At 56.4% G+C, this 20,344-nt stretch overlaps 6 protein-coding genes across 6 annotated transcripts; 3 read left to right on the top strand and 3 right to left on the bottom strand.

The window, feature by feature from the left end:
* Positions 1 to 3,794: 3,794 nt before the first annotated feature.
* On the top strand, positions 3,795 to 6,127 carry EsH8_IX_000446 (Sodium/calcium exchanger protein-domain-containing protein; the record flags this gene model as incomplete). The annotated part of the gene is made up of 3 exons (XM_083266782.1): positions 3,795 to 3,804; positions 4,355 to 6,040; positions 6,099 to 6,127. The coding sequence occupies 3 exons, from the start codon at positions 3,795 to 3,797 to the stop codon at positions 6,125 to 6,127; spliced, it is 1,725 nt and encodes a 574-aa protein (XP_083130347.1).
* Positions 6,128 to 7,016: 889 nt separating this feature from the next.
* Positions 7,017 to 9,730, bottom strand: EsH8_IX_000445 (glycoside hydrolase family 95 protein; the record flags this gene model as incomplete). The annotated part of the gene is made up of 5 exons (XM_083266781.1): positions 7,017 to 8,017; positions 8,112 to 9,194; positions 9,264 to 9,348; positions 9,410 to 9,492; positions 9,562 to 9,730. The coding sequence occupies 5 exons, from the start codon at positions 9,728 to 9,730 to the stop codon at positions 7,017 to 7,019; spliced, it is 2,421 nt and encodes an 806-aa protein (XP_083130346.1).
* Positions 9,731 to 11,775: 2,045 nt separating this feature from the next.
* EsH8_IX_000444 (FAD-binding oxidoreductase) lies at positions 11,776 to 13,243 on the top strand (the record flags this gene model as incomplete). Its single annotated transcript, XM_083266780.1, has 2 exons — positions 11,776 to 11,901; positions 11,960 to 13,243. 2 exons carry the CDS (start codon positions 11,776 to 11,778, stop codon positions 13,241 to 13,243), a joined length of 1,410 nt encoding a protein of 469 aa, XP_083130345.1.
* A 979-nt stretch (positions 13,244 to 14,222) lies between these two features.
* On the top strand, positions 14,223 to 14,836 carry EsH8_IX_000443 (CVNH domain-containing protein; the record flags this gene model as incomplete). Its single annotated transcript, XM_083266779.1, has 3 exons — positions 14,223 to 14,485; positions 14,573 to 14,670; positions 14,751 to 14,836. 3 exons carry the CDS (start codon positions 14,223 to 14,225, stop codon positions 14,834 to 14,836), a joined length of 447 nt encoding a protein of 148 aa, XP_083130344.1.
* Positions 14,837 to 15,327: 491 nt separating this feature from the next.
* On the bottom strand, positions 15,328 to 18,258 carry EsH8_IX_000442 (uncharacterized protein; the record flags this gene model as incomplete). The annotated part of the gene is made up of 5 exons (XM_083266778.1): positions 15,328 to 15,515; positions 15,584 to 16,339; positions 16,397 to 16,829; positions 16,890 to 17,774; positions 18,244 to 18,258. The coding sequence occupies 5 exons, from the start codon at positions 18,256 to 18,258 to the stop codon at positions 15,328 to 15,330; spliced, it is 2,277 nt and encodes a 758-aa protein (XP_083130343.1).
* Positions 18,259 to 18,704: 446 nt separating this feature from the next.
* On the bottom strand, positions 18,705 to 20,003 carry EsH8_IX_000441 (peptidase C13 family-domain-containing protein; the record flags this gene model as incomplete). The annotated part of the gene is made up of 2 exons (XM_083266777.1): positions 18,705 to 19,416; positions 19,468 to 20,003. The coding sequence occupies 2 exons, from the start codon at positions 20,001 to 20,003 to the stop codon at positions 18,705 to 18,707; spliced, it is 1,248 nt and encodes a 415-aa protein (XP_083130342.1).
* Positions 20,004 to 20,344: the final 341 nt, after the last annotated feature.

The following is a 20,344-nucleotide window of genomic DNA, read 5'->3' as shown; positions in this document are numbered from 1 at the left end:
AACGGGGAGTTTCCGGTGCCTGGTCGGCAGGCACTAGCGGTCTTTTTTCTTCTCTGATCTACGCGCTGGCGCCGCTGCTCTTGTCTATGGGGGATGATGCGAGGAGAGCTGGCATCAGACGGCAAAGCCTCTTTATCCGTTTTCACAAATACAGGCGTGGATGTATGTTCAAGATGATAGCATTGGTATTCACTACCGGGGCGCACCGCTTTCAGCTTCCTAACCTATCCGAGCCCTTGGCCACAAGCCGGTACAGAAGCGAGAGACTGAAAGCTGTCCGCATCAACACAGCCGGGTGTGGGTGGTTGTACACCAAACGTGCCGTCGAAGCCATCCCCTGAGGTCGCTCGCTTCTCGATTTTTGAGAAATTTCCTATTCGGGCCACCGGCGACGCACGCGATTCGCGAGGCCAAACTTGAGACCCATTTTTTGGCCCCCGACTGTACCATCACTTAGCTCATAATACGCCGCAAGGCGACACTCGGCCTTTGGGGGCCAGTGATCCACCATCCTCTACGAAGGGCACCGGTAATATGCTCGGCGGTGTTTTTTGTAGGTAACGACACGGCCGGCGATCGGCCCGGCAACGCAGGCCTCGAAGAAAAGTTGGCGGTTAGTGTGGGTAAACCTGAAGCCTGGAGCCCCCGAGCATAATGCAAGGGGCCCGAGTTCCAGTTGTTATACGGACCATACCCTTCTTACGGAACTACAGATCCCTCTGGTCTGTAAATCACGCCCTCGGATAAGTACATAGGCTGAGAGACAACATGGTAACCAACGGGTAAACAAGGTTGAAGAACTGGCCAAGGGGTGGGGTTACTTCAGCCCAGCTCCGGGTATGAAATCAACGGCCGGGCCGAGGAGGCTCAGCCTGGACCTGGGCTGAATCGACCGCAGCCCCGGCCTCGCGCTCAATTCAGATATGGGGACATAGAATTGCCGTCGGAGGCGACTATTAAGGCAGAATGGCCGAAACCTTACGGTCGATGCCATTTTCAGCCACACGACGATGTCGTCTTCAAGGCGTGGCTGAGTTGAATTTGTCAATACCGGTACTCCGTCTCCTGTCTCCGCAGAACAAATTAACATGGCAATTCGCCGCGGCGGGCATAACTATCCCGTCGTTCGTTCTGAGCTTCTCCATTCGAGGTTGCGCGGGAGACTTTGCGCTGGACGGGTGTGGCGGTGCGGGCGTCGCTAGATCTGATTGGGTCCTTGGGGGGGACACGGTGCTGCGCCACGGCCAAAGCCCAACCGGAACGGGAGCATTGCTGGTGGCGTCCAAGGTCACATGAGCCCATCTTTCGCACCGGAATGCGGGAGGATGCAAGCCATACGCCATACCCCACGGTGACATGTGTTTATTGTGTAGTTTGGCCCGGCAGGGTGGACTGGACAACCGGGGACAACAAACGCCTCAGCCACACGACGATGCCTGTCCGAGGCGTGGCCCTGCGAGGGGGGCTTGTCTAGACCCAATCTGACTCGGGGACAAACAACTCAAATCCTTCTTCTTTCTTCTTTGGCGGCAAAACCTATCGCATCGTCGTTTGAAGGTTTCCCACTAAGGGCCGGGCCTGGCGTGCCTGGATGGAGGGAGGGAGGGAGGGAGGGAGAGGGAGGGGAAGGGAAGGCAAAACTGCTTGCCCAAGGCTCAGTCAACCTAAACCCAATCCTCCCCTGTCAAACCTTTGGGAATTTTGCGCCGGTGCTGTCCGGCTCGCGCCTTGAATCTTTGGGCCATGGAGGGGGAACATGTAGAAAAGGGCTTTAATGCATGGGATTCCTGATCTGGCTGGCGGTCGCGGGTTGGAAGATGGTGGGGTGATTGATCGGTGTGGCTGGCTTGCAGATTTGGGCGCTGCAGTCAAGGTGTGGCTGATGTCATTCCGCTCCCGACAGTGGACTTTGGGTAGGTAGATGTGCGATGATGCTATGATGTGCCACGGTGACTGGGAAGAGGCTTGCAGAACAATACAACCGTTTCACAGGGAGGCTTAGACTTTTTTTTCCTTGCTTCATTTTTTGATGCTGTTCTTTTCCCGACACAAGTCGCCAACGGTGTTCGCACTCATTCCGTCCTGTCGCTCGCGTGAAGAAACAAATAGCCAAGGCGATGAGATCGCCTTTTACCGCCTTGGCAGGGTTGCTTGGCTACAATTGAGGTGAGGTCTTTTGGGCTTGGCGGAAGCTTGTTTTGGTGGCATTTTTTTTTCTTGGTGTGCTGGGCTGGCTGGGTAGGATTGGAAGACATGTGGCGCGGCTTGGCACGTCACCGGGGTTCGCTGACGACATTCCTGCATCTCCCAACGCACACGACGTCGGGCGCAGTTGGTTTTTGTTTTATTTTGTTTTTTTATTTTCACTTGGGCTTCACTCCTTGTATCAATACGCTCGAAATTGGACGGTTTTCAACGGCAAGGGTCTCATTTGATGGGCACATGGGGCCCGATGGAGAAGTACAGGGAGACACAACAAAAGGAAAAAAAAAACATGCAAGCAACCAACCGGGCGAGGGAAGTGGGAAAAGGGGGCGCAACTGCAAATGGCTAGCCAACTATCCCCCCCCGCTTTCCCGGGTGTTTTGGCGGCACGATATTGGCTGGTGGACACCCGCGAGACTGGCATCGGGGCACAGAGGCGAGTGGGAGCTACGACGTCGACTCGAACCGAATGGGATAGGCGAGAGTGAAGGTGTCGATTCAGGGAAATTAGCGCTACACCCAAGGTGGTGGCAGCAATAACAGCAACACAGAGTCTGACGTAGGCGTGTGGTGTGAAACGGCCCCAGCCCGACGAGTGCATCGCATCCTGTCCACCGGTGCTTTCCCTCCCTCGCCTGCTTACGGGGGTACTAAGGTAGCTAGCTAGTAATTAATACCATCTGCGTAAATTAGCGCCCTCAAGCTCAGGTGAAGAAAGGGTAAAGCTCCCTCACTCCCTTCATCTTTTGTCTCTCCCGTCCTTCCAACAACAGGAAAGCTTTTTTTCTCTTTTTAAAATTTATCCCTTTTCTTTTGCCTTGATCCCCAATCCTCACCCCCATCATCCTTGAACCTTTCACAGCTCAGACCAGACCAGGCCAGACCAGCTTAACTCAGCCTACCTTAACCTTTTTGCTCGCCTTAGCTACCGAAGGAGGAGCTACCACCACCAGTCGCCGACCACGACTCGCACTCGTCTCCTCGCTCCCACTTTTCCGCAGCACAGCCTCACCGAGGTGCATACGCTACTCTGGTCGACACATCCGCCGTTGCGAATCCAACAAACCGGCGACGCAGCAGCACACAGCCCGGCAACGCCCACGGCAGCGTCTTCCCTCCAGCCATCTCCATCTCCATTCTCCATAGTAGCGGCGGCACCCGGCCTTGGCTTGCGCGTCTCCCCGTGGCGCCTTGGTAGCTAGCTAGCTAGCACCTGCAGTCACCACCGCCAATCTCGACCAAAGCCCATTCGGACCCGTCTCATCTCCGGCACCCAACCCAGCGACGACACATTGTCAAGGAGGCCTCTCTGCCGACCGCCGCGCCACAGTCTCCTGCTCTCACGACTGCGCCATAAGAGACAACGACATCTACGGCTTTCCTTCGACAGTCGATAAAAAGCAAAAAAAGAAAAAGAGAAACCGGGTAACAACGACAACGACAACTCGACACCCCCAGACCATAGCTCGGTTCGCGTTTCGTCTCAACTTTCGAGCGCTGATCTGAAGCGATCCGATCTTGGCCGCAAACACAAGCATAGGCATTTTACCAACACACCACGCCAAACCACCACCGCCAGTGCACACAGCATGAACACCTGTAAGTGAAAAGAGCCCGGCATCATTACCCGCCCACCCCCATGCCCGTCACCGTTGCATCGTCACCCGCCGCGAGGCAAAAAAGACCCTCAAAACACACCTTGTTTCCACACGCCATCACCAACCACATCACGACACAAATAATTTGTTTCCTGCTCCTTTTATTCCCTTCATTTTTCCCTCTCTCCTAGTCCCACTTCCCACGCACCCTCCCCCCTCTCCCCTTTGAAAGAGTGGGAAACTACCTATTCGTTAGCCCACCGTTCTGGCCTCTCCCTACCCACCTCCTCAAATCATCTGTGCCCCCCTGCAGCCGAGTCAAGTGCGGACTCGACTAATCTTCGTCCACCCCCCGTCCCCTCCGTCCCTCCCCATATTATTCCCACCTGCACTCCACACCGCGGGTTTCACGTCATTACCCTATCTCACTTAACGAACCATTCCCCTTCACCTCACTTCACCTTTCCTCGTCCTCATCCCCGACCATCTCACAGCGCCAGCGTCGCCTATTCGCTGCCAATTGCTGACCATGCCTAACATCATCGGTTCAGTCAACCACTTTGACATCAAACGCAAAGCTCACGGCCTCAGCCGCCGGAGTCAGGAGCAGACATGGAACCCCTTTCGTCACGTATCCTGGGATAACCGCCCGAATAAGCGCTCCACCTGGGACGGCGCGAACCTCGAGGCCCAGCGGGAGGTGCCCGCGGCAGAGGAGGCAGAGACCGATGAGCCGATACACCACGTCCAGAGCGAGCCCGCCCCCAGAGATTCCGATACTGTGCGGAGTATGAGCAAAGAGACTAGGTCCGGGACGGGAAGCGGCAGCGGCGACACTGTATTCGAGAACAAGGAGCCGGAAAACGGCATCTTGAGGAACCGCAAGACAGATGGAGCCCAGGAGGAGGACAACACGCCTCCCGAGGAGATGGAGAAGCCCAAGAAGCAAAAATCGGGTTTCATCCGCCACGTGCAGCCGAAGGCGCCCTTCACCTTCGCCAACCAGCTCCAACGGACACTGCTCAGCTCATACATCAACGTCTTGATAGTGGCCGCCCCCGTCGGTATCGCCATCAGCTACGTCGGTTCCATTAACAAGATCGCCGTATTCGTCGTCAACTTCATCGCCATTATCCCGTTGGCCGCCATGCTGGGATTCGCCACCGAGGAAATCGCCTTGCGAACCGGCGAGACATTAGGAGGTCTCCTCAACGCAACATTCGGAAACGCCGTCGAACTCATTGTCGCCATTCTCGCCTTGGCCGAAGGGAAGGTTCTCATCGTCCAGACATCCCTCATCGGTTCCATCCTCTCCAATCTCTTGCTCGTCATGGGCTTCTGCTTCTTCTTCGGAGGACTCAACCGATCCGAGCAGTACTTCAACACCACCGTCGCACAGACTGCCGCATCCCTCCTCGCGCTCGCCGTTGCCTCCGTCATCGTCCCCACCGTCTTCGACAAGAACGACGGAACCGACAACAACAAGAACGTCGCTGCTCTCTCGCGCGGAACCGCCGTTATTCTGCTCATCATCTACGCCTCATATCTCTTCTTCCAGCTCAAGACGCACAACGCCATCTTCAACGAGGAGTCGCAAAAGGTCGCCGCCAAGCCGTGGAGCCGCGGCGGGCTGAAGGAGGGCGCGCTCGCCCGCGGGCTGGCCGGTACCGGAGCGCGCATGGCGCAGACTGGCGTCCGCGGCGAGGGCGAGAATGAGCGCCAGGAGCTGAGCAGGATGATGATGCAGCGCCACGAGGAGGAGGAGGAAGAGGAGGAGGATCCCCAGCTGCATTTTTTCGTTGCCGTCGGCACTCTCACCATTTCCACGGTCCTGATCGCCTTCTGCGCCGAAGCCATGGTCAGCTCCATTGACTACGTCACCAAGCAGGGCGGCATCAGCGAGGAGTTCGTCGGTCTCATTCTGCTCCCCATCGTCGGTAACGCGGCCGAGCACGCCACGGCCGTGACGGTCGCCATCAAGGACAAGATGGATCTCGCCATTGGTGTCGCCGTCGGCTCAAGTATGCAGGTCGCGCTGTTCCTGATTCCGCTACTGGTCATTATCGGCTGGGGTATGGGCAACGACGACATGACGCTTAGCTTCGACCTGTTTCAGGTCGCCGTGCTGTTTGTCGCCGTTTTGTTGGTCAACTACCTGATTGGCGACGGCAAGAGTCATTGGCTCGAGGGCTTGCAGCTTATTTGTCTGTACGCCATCATTGCTACATGTTCATGGTGTAAGTTTTCCTCTGTTCTTGTTCCCAACTCATGGCATCTGCTGACAAAGCTCTATAGGGTACCCCGCCTCCGGCGTTGCTGGCTAAGTCAGCCACATCTGTCACGACTTTGATTTACTGTCAACTTTCCTACTGTACGACTATCAAAAAGATCTGTTCGAGCGTGTCTGCGATAACTGTTATTTGTATAATGTCTTGTCTTCAAGGAAAAGCTTGTTTCCTTTTGTACATATAAGATTACCCACCCGGGGGTGGGGGATGCCGTTGGAGGAAATGTGCATGAGCCCCCCGCCTTGTAGGGCTTTTTTTTTTAGAGTGTTGCCGCAAGGGGAGGAGGAAGCGAACGAGTTTTGCGGGAGAATGAGTGAGAGAAAGAGAGAAAGGAAAAAGAGTATGACCGATCAAATGCGCGTTGCGGTCGGGCGGTAGACGTTGGCCCCAAGACCAGATTACGGCAAGCCTGCCCATGCCACTGAGATGTGGTATTTCCTTGCTAGGAACGAAATTCAAAAAAAGAACTAGGTTAAGGAATCTGAAAATTGGATTTCTATTCATGAATGCGTCTTGTTATCCTTTCGTTTGCGCGGGGTTTTGATGTTAACGTTGGCATTGACGTTCTCTCACTTGTTGCGGTGTCTTTCCACTCTGGTTCGCTACAGCTCTCTGTCGGTGCTATAAGAACATCTGTGGCGCAGGGGACCAGTTGTACTTGGCGGTGGACGATCACTCAACTGACGTCAATTCAACATGTACGAGAAGCATTGTTGTTTTGTATGTGAGCCTTGCTTGCTCGACTTATTCTAGAAGATTACTTGATCTGGCTCGCCAACTGAACTGCGAATCCAGGTGTGACAGCGTCTATATAATATCGACCACCAACTTTTGACCGGTAAATCCAACCCCCAACCAACCCCCTTATCCCAGAACTTCCATCTGCTCAACCACCTACCAGCCGGGGGGGCCATTACCGTCATGTCTAGACTTCGGCGAGAGCAGCCCCTCGAACATTGACAAACCGGACGCCGCCGCCTCCGGTCTTGCCCCCGGGCCTCGCAACAGCCTCCGTCACGAGGCCGCTCTCGTCCCAGCCAAAGTCAACCACCCAGCCGCCCCGGACCCGCAGCCCCTTGACGCTCCCGCCGCCCCAGCGGGCGGGGATCGCGGGCCCCAGGACGACGATCCTGGCCTCGGCCGCGGAGTCGTGCGGCAGCGGCAGGTCGACGACGAGCATGCTCAGCACGGCGCCGCCCAGGCCGAAGTTCGCGTCGATCTGGAACGGCGCGCTCGTCGCCCAGTACATGCTGAGGCCGTTGTCGACGAAGTTGACGTCGACGGCGTACCGCAGCTGCTCGTACGCGCGGTCCGTCTCGTTGAGCCGCGCCCAGCACGCCGCGCGCCACACCTTGGCCCAGCCCGCGTTGGCGTCGGCGGCGTTGCCCATGCCGCGCGCGACCAGCGTCTCGCGCACGGCGCCCTGGATCGCCGCGTCGGCGTAGCCGCCCAGGAACGACGACACCGAGTACCCCGGGTGCCAGCCGGCCAGGTGCGAGAGGTGGCGGTGCGTCGACCTGCCGTCGTAGCCGTACGCGTCCGGCAGCTTCCACTCCTTGAGGCCGCCCCAGGACGCCGCGTGGACGCCCTTGTCGAGGCGGGCGAGGGCGGACGCGACGGCGGCGGCGAACGCGGCGTCGGGCTCCGCGACGAGGGCGGCGCCGCGGAGCGCCGCGTCGAGCACCTGGTGGATCTGCTGGTGGTAGTGCGAGCACCCGTACGTCGTCGGGCCCGTCTCGGGGCTGTTGCACGGGTTCACGACGAGCGTGCCGTCGCCCGAGAAGGCGTCCTCCTGCAGCTGCGTGAGCCAGAAGGCCGCCACGCCCCGGATGAGCGGGTAGCCCTGGCGGGCGAACCAGGCGAGGTCCTGCGTGTATTCGAAGTTGTCCCAGACGTGCTGCATCATCCAGGCAGCAGCCGCTGCGTCTGTTTGAGGGGAGAGGGAGGGTTGGTCAGCAACGCGCACGTTTGGAACGGAATGGGGACCGAGGGGCAATGGGGGGACGGCGGAAAAACTCACAGTTTGCCCAGCTCGCGCCGTCCTTCATGGCCGTGTGCCCGAAGATGTTCATCTCGTTGTGCACGACCCAGCCGGTGGCGTTGTAGAGCAGCCGGGCCGTCTCGGTGCCCCGCGGCACCCACGTGTCCTCCATGTAGTCCCACAGGCCGAGCTGCGTGGCGGCCAGGCCGGTCTGGTCGGCGGCCCAGTAGTTCATCTGCAGGTTGATGTTGGCGTGGTAGTCGGCGCTCCAGGACGGCCACAGCTCCTCGGTCCACCGGCCCTGCAGGTTCGCGGGCAGCGAGTTCTCGCGCGACGAGGCGATGAGGAGGTGGCGCGAGTAGTCGAAGAGCAGCGCCTCGAGGAACGGGTCGCCGGCGTCGGTGTAGTCGTACCGCGCGAACAGCTGCGCCGTCTCCGTGTCCGCGGAGCCGAGGGGGTCGGGGAGGTCCAGCTCGAAGGCGCCCTGGAGCTTCTGGTAGTCCGCGACGTGGTCCCCGAGGATCGCGTCAAAGGGCTTCGACGCCGCCGCCGACGTGAGCCTCTCGACGGCCGGGCCCGGGTCCTCGCCCTTGAACGAGTAGCCGCTCGCCGCGTTGCCCTTCTTCTGGTCGTAGTTCGTCTCCGCCCCGATGACGATCGTCAGCGCCTTCTGCCCCGTCCCCGGCGTCACCTTCAGGGCCCCCGAGCACGTGCAGCTGGTGCTCGCGGCAGCCCCGTCGACCCTCGCGATGGAGTCGAACCTCATGCCCTCCGGCGGCCCGAGCTGGGTGACGCCGGCGAAGCGGACGTGGCCGTCGCCGCAGCTCACGGCGTACGTGTCGCCCGGGACGAGCTGGTTCTCGAAGCCCACGCTGACGACGGGCAGGGCGGGGCCCTCCGTGGCGACATGGTACACGCAGACCTGGTCCGGGTAGGAGCAGAACTGGGTGACTTCGTAGGCCGCCCCGCCCGCGGCGAACGTGGTCGAGTGCACCCCCGTCGTCAGGTCGAGGCTCCGCCGGTAGCCGGTGTAGTTGCCCACGCCGTCGATCGCGACGGTCAGGTTCGCCAGGACGCGGTTCGCGCCGAAGTGGGCGCCCGACCCGAGCAGGGGCGAGACGTCTGCGGAGCTGTCAGCGAACCCTCCCCCCCCTCAAGCGCGGCGCTCTTTCAAGATGGAGCAAGACTCACCTCCGGTCCCGTTTTCGAAAATGGTGGAGCGGATCTCCGGGAGGGCCTGGTACTTGGGCTCCGTCGGATTGCCGCCCGTGTAGCTCTGAATGGGCGTGCCCCCTTTGTCAGCTTCAACCCGCTCCTGACCGGCGCCTGGAACTCACGGAATCTTCGAACGGGCCGCCGGCCCAGAGGGAGTCGATGTTCAGGTTGACCTTCTCCGCATGGGGCGGGCCGAATGGGATGGCTTGGCAAGAAAACATGGTTTAGTTGGGACTGACTTCAAACCCGCCGGACGCCCCGTCTCCAGACTCACCCCCGAGTTTGCCGTTGCCGACGGGGTAGCCGGCCTTGAGCAGGTACGTGTCGGCGCTCTTCCCGCCAAAGGTTGCGGGGACCGACGACCAGAGCGACCGGGCCTCGCACAGGGCGAGGCCGGCGCAGAACACCAGCGGCCAGTTGGACGCAGCCTTCATCATCATCATCACGTCTGAGAGGCGGTTTCGGCTTTTCCCTGAGCTCGCTCCCTCGTCAAGACTGGAAAGGGCCTGCGCGCGCCCCCCCGACTTACATAGTAAACCGCCGGACCCCACATTTTTTCGCCCGTTCGAATCTATGACAAGAGGTGCCGAGCGGCTATAGCCATGAGGCCACTCGGGGGTCTCGGCGCGCGGAGTCGTGATTTTTTTCCTTTCTCTTGGGTGAACCTATTCGCCAATTTTCCTCCAATTAAGGCGGCTGATATTCATGGTAAACGTGCAGCTCGTACGGGGGGCCTCCGCATCTGGGAAGATCGAACTACACTCTGGGGTAAACTACCTGGCCATCGACAGGCCCCTGGGGACAGCCCGGTGCTACGCTACTGCGGGGTCGAACGTGAGTCTTGGCGCAACTTGGTGAACCCAAGGCCGAACCCGCGGGGCGGATGCACACATTTACGCGAGTCTGGTAACAATTTCCGCTGCAAAGTTACATTACATCACCAATATCCAAACCCCCCCTTCGCTTACATCGTGGTCCACGGTTCGGAGGGCTACATGTTTGCAATGCCAAGATTTTGAAAAAAAGCAAGTGTTGACGGAAGCAGACTGGTTGGCCGGCCGCTGCATAGGTTCAGCAAAAGGTCGTAGCGGGAGATACGTTCAACCCCACTACCATCCGCTCTTCACTTTCAAGACTAGGGCCATACTTGGGCCATTCTACACCGATTTGGCAGGTTCTGGGACTACGAGCACAAAGCACAGTGGGGCAGCCGAAAACTGGTCTTTGGCAAGGGGCGACCCCGGGCTTCTTGACTATATAATGACAAACGCTTATAACCCGGACACGTCTTCTTGTTCGAGTAACTGGGATCAACTTTGAACCAGGGGAGGTTGTTCTCGGCCTATCCGCCGTGTTTGGAGCCGCACCGCTGCGGCCACGGCTGTTCAAGGGAAAATTCATATTCTCATTGGGATGTTTTATGACGGCATCTCGGACGGCTGTGAGATCAACAAAGCCAAAAAGGCACTCTGCCTTCTCCGGACCGGGGAAATAGCGAGATTATAGGACTAGATATGATGAATTTACAGTCACTGTTTTAAACGACTGGCCCTATGAGCTAGATAGTGTCTCTACCTAGTTTTCATCAAGTATTTTTGTACGAGAATGGCCGTGTTTAAACAACCATTCTGCAAGTTAACACTTCTCAACAAAAATGATGCCTGCCCCCAGACTCAAATTATTCCGCAGGACACGTAGTAAAATTAGTGCTGGGTTGGCACTTACCTGGATTGTAGAAAGGAAGGTCACCGGGGAAGCAATTTAAGCTTCTGTACGGTACAGATATTCTCTGAGACTCACAAAGGGCAAACCCCTGATTAACGCCAATTAGCAAATTTATCATTCACTTGTGTGAACGGATTTAGGTTGCTTCGTTCGACTGGCAGCTAATGTCATTGGCCACTTGTAAGTTACAACGTAGCCGGCGTGGACCGTCTTCCGCTGGCAGTGAGTTCAAGATGTCTCACTGAACGAATGTTTTACTCATAGTCATTCTAAGCTAGGAATTTTATCCCAGTTACTGGTTTTTCACCTAGTGGAATTATAAATTAAAGAAGGGAGTTTCTAATCTCTCATATGAGAACTCCGAGAATATGAACAGTTGTTGGGTTGACACGGACAGACACAGATTAATAATCCACTTGCCAACGTTTCCTTCCGGGGTTTCCGTCAACACCCTTCGCATGGATTTAATTGTCATGATTAGCGCTTGTCCGATACGAGAAAGGCTATGGCATTTGCTATACCCAATGACGTTCAAAGTCGCCATAGTTCCCTGCTGCTTTCATTCCTGTTTTCGCCAATTAAAGTATTGTGTAGAACGTTCAACGGGAAAGAAAGTGGAGACGGGAGGGGCTGCGGACATGTCAGCGCCGAATACGGTAGCTACCTGACACCTCAGCACCAAGATTTAAATACCGGCGACGACACTTTGTGAACAGAAGGAAACGTGTAGAGAGAATTAAAATTTCCCCTAAAATAAGACTTCATGGCTTCATGGCTTCAAGAAATACCGGCCCTTCGGGCAGAGATCAGCGGCAAGGTTCTGTTACCCGGTGATGAGGGGTACGAGGCGAGCTTGGAGCGCTGGTCGATCGTCTGCATCAAACCCGCGGTAAGCATCCAGTTTCCCAGGGCCGCCCGCATCTGCACAGTGACTGAACTTTTACCAGGCCCTGGTCATTAAGCCGAGGTCGGCTCAAGATGTCTCGTCGGCGATCCGCTTTGCGACGAAACACGACATCCCCTTCACCACCTGCAGCGGCGGCCACTCCACGGCAGGAACCTCTTCCTTGGAAGGCGGACTGGTAATTCACCTAGGGCTCCTGCGTGACGTCACAGTCGACGTCGAGAAGAGTCTCATCACATTTGGTGGCGGCTGCACCTGGAAGGACGTCGACTCCGAGGCGTGGAAGCACGGTCTCGCGACCGTCGGCGGCACCGTCTCGCACACGGGCGTCGGGGGTCTCGTTCTTGGAGGCGGACAGGGCTTGCTGAGTGGGTTGCACGGTCTCGCTGTGGACTGTCTGGTTGAGGTGGAAGCCGTGCTCGCCGATGGATCGATCGTCACGGCGTCCGAGACGGAAAATGCGGACCTCTTTTGGGGGCTCAGAGGCGCGGGCGCGAGTTTCGGGGTCGTCACACGGTTCACTTCGAAAACGTTCCCTCAGGGGAGAGTGTGGTCTGGTGCTGCCATGTTCCCGGTGTCCAAGTTGCCCGAGCTTGTGGCGTGGGCGAACGAGTTTGTGGCGAAGATGGATGGGAGACAGTTCCTCGTGATGGGATTCACTTACGGCCCACCTGGGCCTGACGCAGTCCCCATGATTGTCGTCCAGCCTTTCCACAACGGTACTGAGAAAGAAGCCAAGGAGACGCTGTTCAAAGGGCTGTTCGAGGCTGGGCCATTGGTGGATATGACGAGCGAGATGGACTACCCGGTGGCGAACACCCTAATCGACGAGCTGCAAGGGCCTGGCGCGAGACGACTGACCGGGGGTACGAACCTCACCGCGCCGTTCGAGCTGAGCAAGTGGGAAGAAATGGCCAAGGATTTCTATACTGGCGTCGATGCGGAGACGGCCAATGGCAACGACATGAGAGCCAGCGTCCTTGCTGTAGAGATCTACAAGAAAGATAAGGTGGCGAGTGTACCCTTTGGGGCTACGGCGTACTCGAACCGCGGGACTTATTTCGACTGCATGGTGTTGACCTGCTGGACCGACCCCGCCAAGGACGGGATGATTAGGGGCTGGAACCGGGAGCTGTCCCAAAAGATCAAGGGTAGAAACCACACGGGCGACACTGGCGGGGTCGGCCAGTACAACAACTACATCAGCGGGGACGTGGAAGTGAAGGAAGGGTTTGGGGAGAACGCAAAGAGGTTGGTGGAGTTGAAGAAGAAGTACGACCCCGAGAACCGATTCTCGAGAAGCGCCTGGAAGATAGTCGCATCGTAGAGGAGCATTATTCGCCTCTTTCATCCGGCCGAGGCCACCCTTTTTACTTTTATGCATAGATCCAGTATAATCAACTCCTGTGATGTGTTGACCTTTTTGTTTGTAAGAAACTTTTGTAGAAATGCCATGGTGTGGATTCGATTGCTTCATCGAGAGATACACGGTTCTTCAGGGTGGATCCTAATAGGCTTTCCCCTTGTTCAATGGGAGTAATATCAATCTTGTCACACCTACGCCTTCAAGACCTGAAATTCTGTGGTCATGTAGCCCAACTTTCACCCCTGCATAATTGCAACCTTCTCTTGCCCAAGGCTTTCAGCCTTCACGAGACTTAGCGTAGGACTACAGACAAAGATTGGTACAAATGGAACGTATCATCTAACAAATGTGTAGATTCTAAAGAAGCAAATTACTGGGTATACTGATTACTTTTGTTTGTGGCGGCGTCTTTGGACTGAAATGACCCTTTGCATTTGGCTAGCTAGAGGTCAGGTCTACAACATGTGGTATTTTCAACTGCCCAGAAACCAGAATCGATGCAGCATTGAGTTCAGTTCACAATCATCATATGACGTGATGTAGTTCATACAGGATAAATTCCTAGAAATATATTGCTGCACAGATTTGGTGGAAGTGAGTTCCATTTGGCCTATTTGCCTCCTTCCCTTCCACTCAAAGAGCACTTGCAGCGGCAGCACTAGCCGCTCTTTCCTTCGCAGCGGTTTGCCTCCCACCTCGCATGAAATAAATCACCATTTGCCTATATCTTCACCGCCAGTCACGTGAAGGAGGTCGTTCTGAGGTCGTTGGGTCGCTCCTTGAACAATATTTAAACCCCCCAACTCACGAGAATTATCTTTTCCTCCCACATTCCCCGTATCTCGTCACGACCCTCGCCTACCTTACATCCCTTGAGGGTTTCGAGATCTTTTCTCTTTCATCAACACAAGCCCACCCATTCATCAAAACAACCGCAGTCATGAAGGTCCTCGGCATCACCACTGTCCTCTCGCTGTTCGCCGCCATGGCTTCGGCCGAGCGCGAATGCCCTCTTGAGTCTGACTGCTTCCAGAAGACCTGCACCAACATCGAGCTGAACAAGGACTACAAGGAGCCCATCGTGCAGTTCAAGACTGTTCTTTCAGCCGATTGCAAGAACGATGCCGGCATTCAGACCAAGACCTCGCTCGACCTCAAGGAATGCCTTGCCAACTTCAACGGCGAATTTGCCTGGGCTAACCAGTTGAGTCCCCCTCTTTCTTTCTAACCCTTCTTCTTCCTACTCTCCAAATAACTTACAAATCAAAACAGTGGCAACCACAACTGTAGAACTTGTGGTCTGAAGGACCGCAAGTCGGGCACCGACCCTGTCATCTTGAGATGCTGGTGCGAGGGCGACCTCTCTGGAATGTCCAACATCAACCTTTGTAAGCTCCCATGACCTGCCATTCCTTTCAAAGCGTTTTGGAACCTACCTTGGCTGACCTTTTGTGTTCTCTTATTCCAGCCTACGGCATCTGGCTCAAGGACGGCGCCCTTGGTTGTTACGACAATTACGGTCACAAGACCACCATGAACAAGCGCGAGATCTGAGGCGTACGGGATAACATCGCAGGCAATCATTGGAAGGGCATGATAATACGGACTGCGGCATGAACTCGGAATTCTTTTGGGGAGGCAGAGGCACACACACAGTCTATCGATTAGGTTAGGTAGACAGTCATGGCAAACTCAGCCACCCATGAATCAACGCATATCACAAATACACGAGATCGGGTTCATTTGTGATGCAAGTAATACACTGATACCTGAATGGACTTTATTTTGCTTGACGCACCCAGTCTAGCAAGTGAGAAACTAGCATGAGGTGAGAGCCAGCAACCTGGTGTGTAACACAATGCTCACGTCGCACATTGTAACTCTCTCAAAAATGGGGCAGGCAGATGAGCCAGGCATGCGCCAGACTGCTGGATTCAGCACGGAGGCATAATACACGTACTACCGGTGCACATCTCGTATCCCTTATGAAAGTCTTTCAATTCTTCTAATATCGGGTTTACCCCCTACATCAAATCCAAACCTGCTCATACCACAAACTTGCCACCGCATCCACCGCACGCCTCACCCGAGGCCTCAATCTTGACATCGGGGCCCAAATGCTCCTGCGCGATCTTGGACACCTCTTTTGCCACAAGGCATCGGAGACCGCAGACTGCACAAGCCCTGGAAATACCAGGCGCAAGGATCGCAAGACCCGTCGCCGCGCAGGTAGCTGTTCCATGTCAGCATAATTCACCCTTGAACGAGCAAACAATGACAAGACAATTGAAAGAAACTTACCAAAAATGTGTCCCTTTTCACAAACAGACTCTTTCCCTTCGTCCGTCAAAGGGGACTGGCAAAACACACATCTTTGGCGCGTCTTGACCTCTTCGAACCTCTTCCTCAACGAGACGTCGCCGGCTCTCGCCTCGCCTTCAGACCCCGGCGTTCCAGGGACAGCAGGTCCGCCGCCGTACATCCAATCCCACATCTTGGCCTCGGTACTCTGCTTCTCCCAGTACGCCCTCATACTTCCCTCCCCGCCAGCATTCTCGGCGCCGTCGACGTCCATTTCATCTGCGGCTGGGGGCGCCGCCACGGAGATAGACCGTCCCCCAAACATGACCTTCGTCTTGACCGACTTCTCCGGCTTCTGCGTGCTGTGCTGAGAGACCAGCACAGCGCTCATCCCGCCTGCCGGCGACATTGTCATCCCCCACAATCGTACTCTATGCGGGTGGATCTGCTCGCCCGCGTCTTCCGGCAAATCGAAATCGTCGTCGTCCGAATCAGAGTCATCCCCCGAGGCGACGGACTCGCCGTCTCCTCCCGCTGCCCCGCCACCACGACCGAGCATGGCCACCGGTACAGATAGTTTGACGACCGAGGAGATCGTCTCAGCCCACTTAGGGAGAGACTCGATAGTCGAAGCAGAAGGATCGCTGGCGCTTTGCTGGAACCAGTTGTCGTTTGTTGCCGTTGCCGAGAGACGGACAAGGGAGTAGGTGGGCGCTTTGGTTTGGGATGCCATATCGGGGGGGTGAATCATGAGACCTAACGGTAAACTGTTAGCGGTGGGATATAGATACGAAGCAACCGAGATAGACTTGCTTGAGATGGGGTTTGTTGCGTCCAATGAGGTTGTGTCGTCAGGATATGTCGTCTTGCAAACGCTTGTAGCATGGGGTTCCTTGGCTGTGCCTTCCGGCCCGTTGAGCGCGACTTGGAAGGGCAGGGCCTTGAACGGAGACGCAATGACGCCCCGACAGACCTTGACACCATCGTGATCCCAGACGGCGTCCTCCCATTCCACGAACGCATCGGACAGGAGGTTCGTGCAGATGCCTGTAACGTCCGCTTCCTCTACACCAACCTCGACGCTTGCGCCCAGCTCCCAGTCAGCAGAGATCGTGATCCTGCGGAAGCCGACATAGTTCTTTGCGCAGTAGGACAGAACAGCAGTCTTGGCGTTACCGGAGTGAAGCCAGGGTCCCCATTTAAGGGAGAATGCCGAGCTGTAGGGAATGTAGTCGGGGTCCATGATCTTGAACAGTTAGCCATCTCAGTGATTTCAGGCGGCAGCAACAAAATGAATGGGACTTACATTTGAACTCGGATGCGGGCCTCTGCCGTCGAATCGGGCAACCTCCTCAATCTCCCAAATGTACGAACCCGCATCCGAATCGTCGCTGTCTCCGTTCGGGAGGTGGTACTGCGCGCTCAGCACAGCAATCTCCTCCTCATCCGTCGCGTACGCCAGCAGCGCCCGCCCGGGTCCAAGCTGCTTCGCCCACGCAAACGACCGGATCTTGTCCTTTGGCAGGTACGCGCCGTCCTCGGCCCCGGAGTCGGGGAGCGGCAGGTTCGCGCCGACTCCCCAGAGGATCCTCCAGTCCCTGAAGTTCCTCATCCTGGCGCCCAGGTCGACCGCGCCGCCGCCGCCGCCCTCGCCGACGACGATGAGCGCGCCGTTGGTGAGCATCACCGCCAGCACGGCGCGCAGGTTCCGCCCGACGCCGCCGGGGGACCACTCGACGGCGACGACCTGGTTCAGCGAGGCCCCGTACCCGGTGACCGTGCCGGAGCCGACGCCCTCGAACGCCGAAGACGGGTCCTCTGCTCCTCCCGTCGACGCCGCCCAGTCGTCTTCGTACGAGGGCACGGAGATGCCCTGCGCGGAGAAGAGCGCAGCGTTCATGCGCGGATCGGGCTTGCGGGAGGTCGGGATGCGGAGGATGTAGGTGTAGTACTGCTGCCGGGACGTCTTCTCGCCATCGTGCGCGTCGGCGGGACCTCTCCCCGCTGTCGGGGCATCGTCCTTGGGGGCCGGGGCGGGAGGATTGCTCGTCTCCTCGAGCGTCGGGAACTCGGGGAGGAAGACGTGGACCGAGTCGTCGGCGGCGACGGCCAGCTCGGCGTCACAGGAGAAGGTGATCGCATGGCTCGTCAGCGGCCGAGACTTAATGGTGAGCGTCTTGAGAGGTGGGATCTGGTAGCCGGTGTGTCGTGTTAGCGGTTTATCAGAGGCTGAATATTTGGAGTGGAGGGTTTTTGATAGGGCGAATATGTCGTCCATGACTTCTGACTTCAGTCGCCTGGTTGGGTGTGCTATGAGGGGAATTTCCATGCATCAAGGCCATGCAATGACTGCTTCTGGGTTGACGACTAGTCTCTATCTCGCGTGGGAGCTCATGAGGTTGGAAAGAGACTCATGTCACTGGCATATTGACGGGTGAAAAAGGGAAGGGTTGAGTAAGGATGCAATGAGCATGCATGAGTTTCCTGATTAAGCTCTTATAATGTGCGACCCGTCTGCATTCATCTGCCACTTACAATAGGCTACGGGCAGGCGAATGAAACCGATATAAGTGAGGCAGGCAGGTGGCAGGGCCTGCAGAGAAGGTGCGCAGTATGAACACGGGACGCGCTGGACACATTGAAAACCATAGTACACTAACCTTGAGTTTATCCATTTTCACATAGAATAGGCCGTCGACGGTCCTCCATGAAGGATGTGTTGACGACGATCGGCTGTGGCAAGACGCAACTGGTCAAGAATTCATGCAAGTTTTTTGGGAGTGAAATCCTCGGTGAGGGTTTCGGTGAGGCAGGTGAACGGCCCAGGGACGCCCGACTGGAAATACTCCGGGTAAATGGCAATGGCATCGGGTGCATCCCAGGTTCATTTACAGTTGCAGTTATGGAGCAGACTCTCGCTGTAAAGCTTCAATAGTGATGCAAAAATATAATATCGGTCATTCTTTTAGCTGGAGTCACGCAGACCCAATGTTACTAATTGAGATGTAAACAAAACCCCCGGGACTGAAGTACCCCTTCCCTGCTCCGCGAAACGCCAGGCTGGATGCGAGTTCATAAAAGTCAAATGAATACGTAAAATCAAACAGGACACGAAAAGCAATCATGAATTCACGGAAACATGGCCGTTATGCCCTGCCGTTTTAGACTTATCCTCTGCCTTCTTCGGGGCCTCGAGGTATGATCCCAGAGCCCAAAGAAGGGCACAGCCAGCCAAAGCAGTGGCTCCAAGGATCTTCTTCTCCCACCAGTTGTCATTTGTCAAAGGCTGGGCCATCTTGACCCTCTTGGCCTGCACCTTCGCATTCGGAGTCTGAACCTTGGCCTTCTCCACCAACGACGCATTCTTCGCAGCGGCATCAGCCTCGTCGGCCCGCTGCTTCAGGGCAAAAATCTTCTGACTGAGCTCCAATAGTTCTTCGTCGAGAACCATGTTCTTCGCCCTGTCAACTTCGACATTTTGCACATTGCCGAAGAAGTCGGTGATGCGACGGCTTCGCGCGGCATCGGCGCCACCGGGGAACAGGTCGTAGCGCACGCCTGCGTGGGAGTGGATCTTCTCGTAGGTGTAACTATCGAACAGCTCGCCGACCGTTTTCTTGGAACTCAAGTCCTGGACTTGCGATTCGAGGAATTCTAGGTTGTAGTACGTGTATCGGTCGATGACGGCGACGCCGACGTCGTTGTCGGCATGATGCGAGTAGGATGATTGGTCGAGCTCAGAGGAACCGGTCGCGATAATATTGGGGGAGTAAAGCTTGCTGTACATCGTGTTCGCTTGGCAGGTGTCGATCATGAAGAGGATCTCATGGTATCTGAACAATTAGCGCCTGTCGCAACAGTTTGGCGGTTTAGATTTGTAATACCTCTTCTTCTCCCACATCTGTTCGAACGCATCGGCCAGGTCAAAGGCGCCGATTTCCTCGGCGTCCTGAAACTTCAGAAACTCATTTCCTCCGTGACCCGTCATGTACACAAGAATGTTGCTTCGGTCGTCGGTAAGCAAGCGCTTGCTGCGGGGCATCTCATCGCCAACGCGGTCGGTCAGCAATCGGATGAAGTTCTCCACCGTGACTTCGTAGCCGCGATAGTCGACCTCGATGTTGTCGCCGTACAAATCGACCGCGCGGTCCGAGTTGCTATAAACGGTTCCCGGGAATGCGTTGCGCGGGTTGCAGGCCATGTCATCGGGCAGCATGAGGATGATCTGCGAGTCGGGGATGCCGAGGCGCTTTACGGTACGGTAGATGGAGAGGACATTGGCCAAATGGCGGTAGTTGAACCAGAATCGCGATGTGCAGACAAGAACTGCCCAGTTGCTCGTATGCTCGGCCAGCACCGACGGCGCAAGCGTCGATGCGGCCAGAAGGACTGGTAATTGAAGAAGGCGAGAAAGCTTCATGTTGGCGTAAATTTGCTGTCCGAAAGTTGCGAAAAAGAAATGAAGATTACAAGGTAGTAAGAGGCGTAGCAAGGGAGGTGAGGGGATCGCGTCGAACTCAAGGGAAGTTGTTGATGTGAGGCTTGGTAAGGGGCCAACGCCACGGAGCTCTGACAAAGGCGACGTTAGTAAGCTTCTTGTTCGTCGAGCGAGCGCACAGACCACATCCCCGCGAGAACCAGATCTCCGGTCCTGCCGGGTCCTCATGTTCCTTACCAAGACGCTTGTTCTATCGTATTAATTAATATGTTGCGCCCGCAGATGACCATTGATAATTCCAAGTCTGTTTGGGGAGTGCAGGG

Source organism: Colletotrichum jinshuiense, chromosome 9, assembly GCF_051148585.1.
Source record: "Colletotrichum jinshuiense chromosome 9, complete sequence".
In the NCBI taxonomy this organism is placed as follows: Eukaryota; Fungi; Ascomycota; class Sordariomycetes; order Glomerellales; family Glomerellaceae; genus Colletotrichum; species Colletotrichum jinshuiense.
This window is presented reverse-complemented; position numbering and strand designations above follow the sequence as displayed.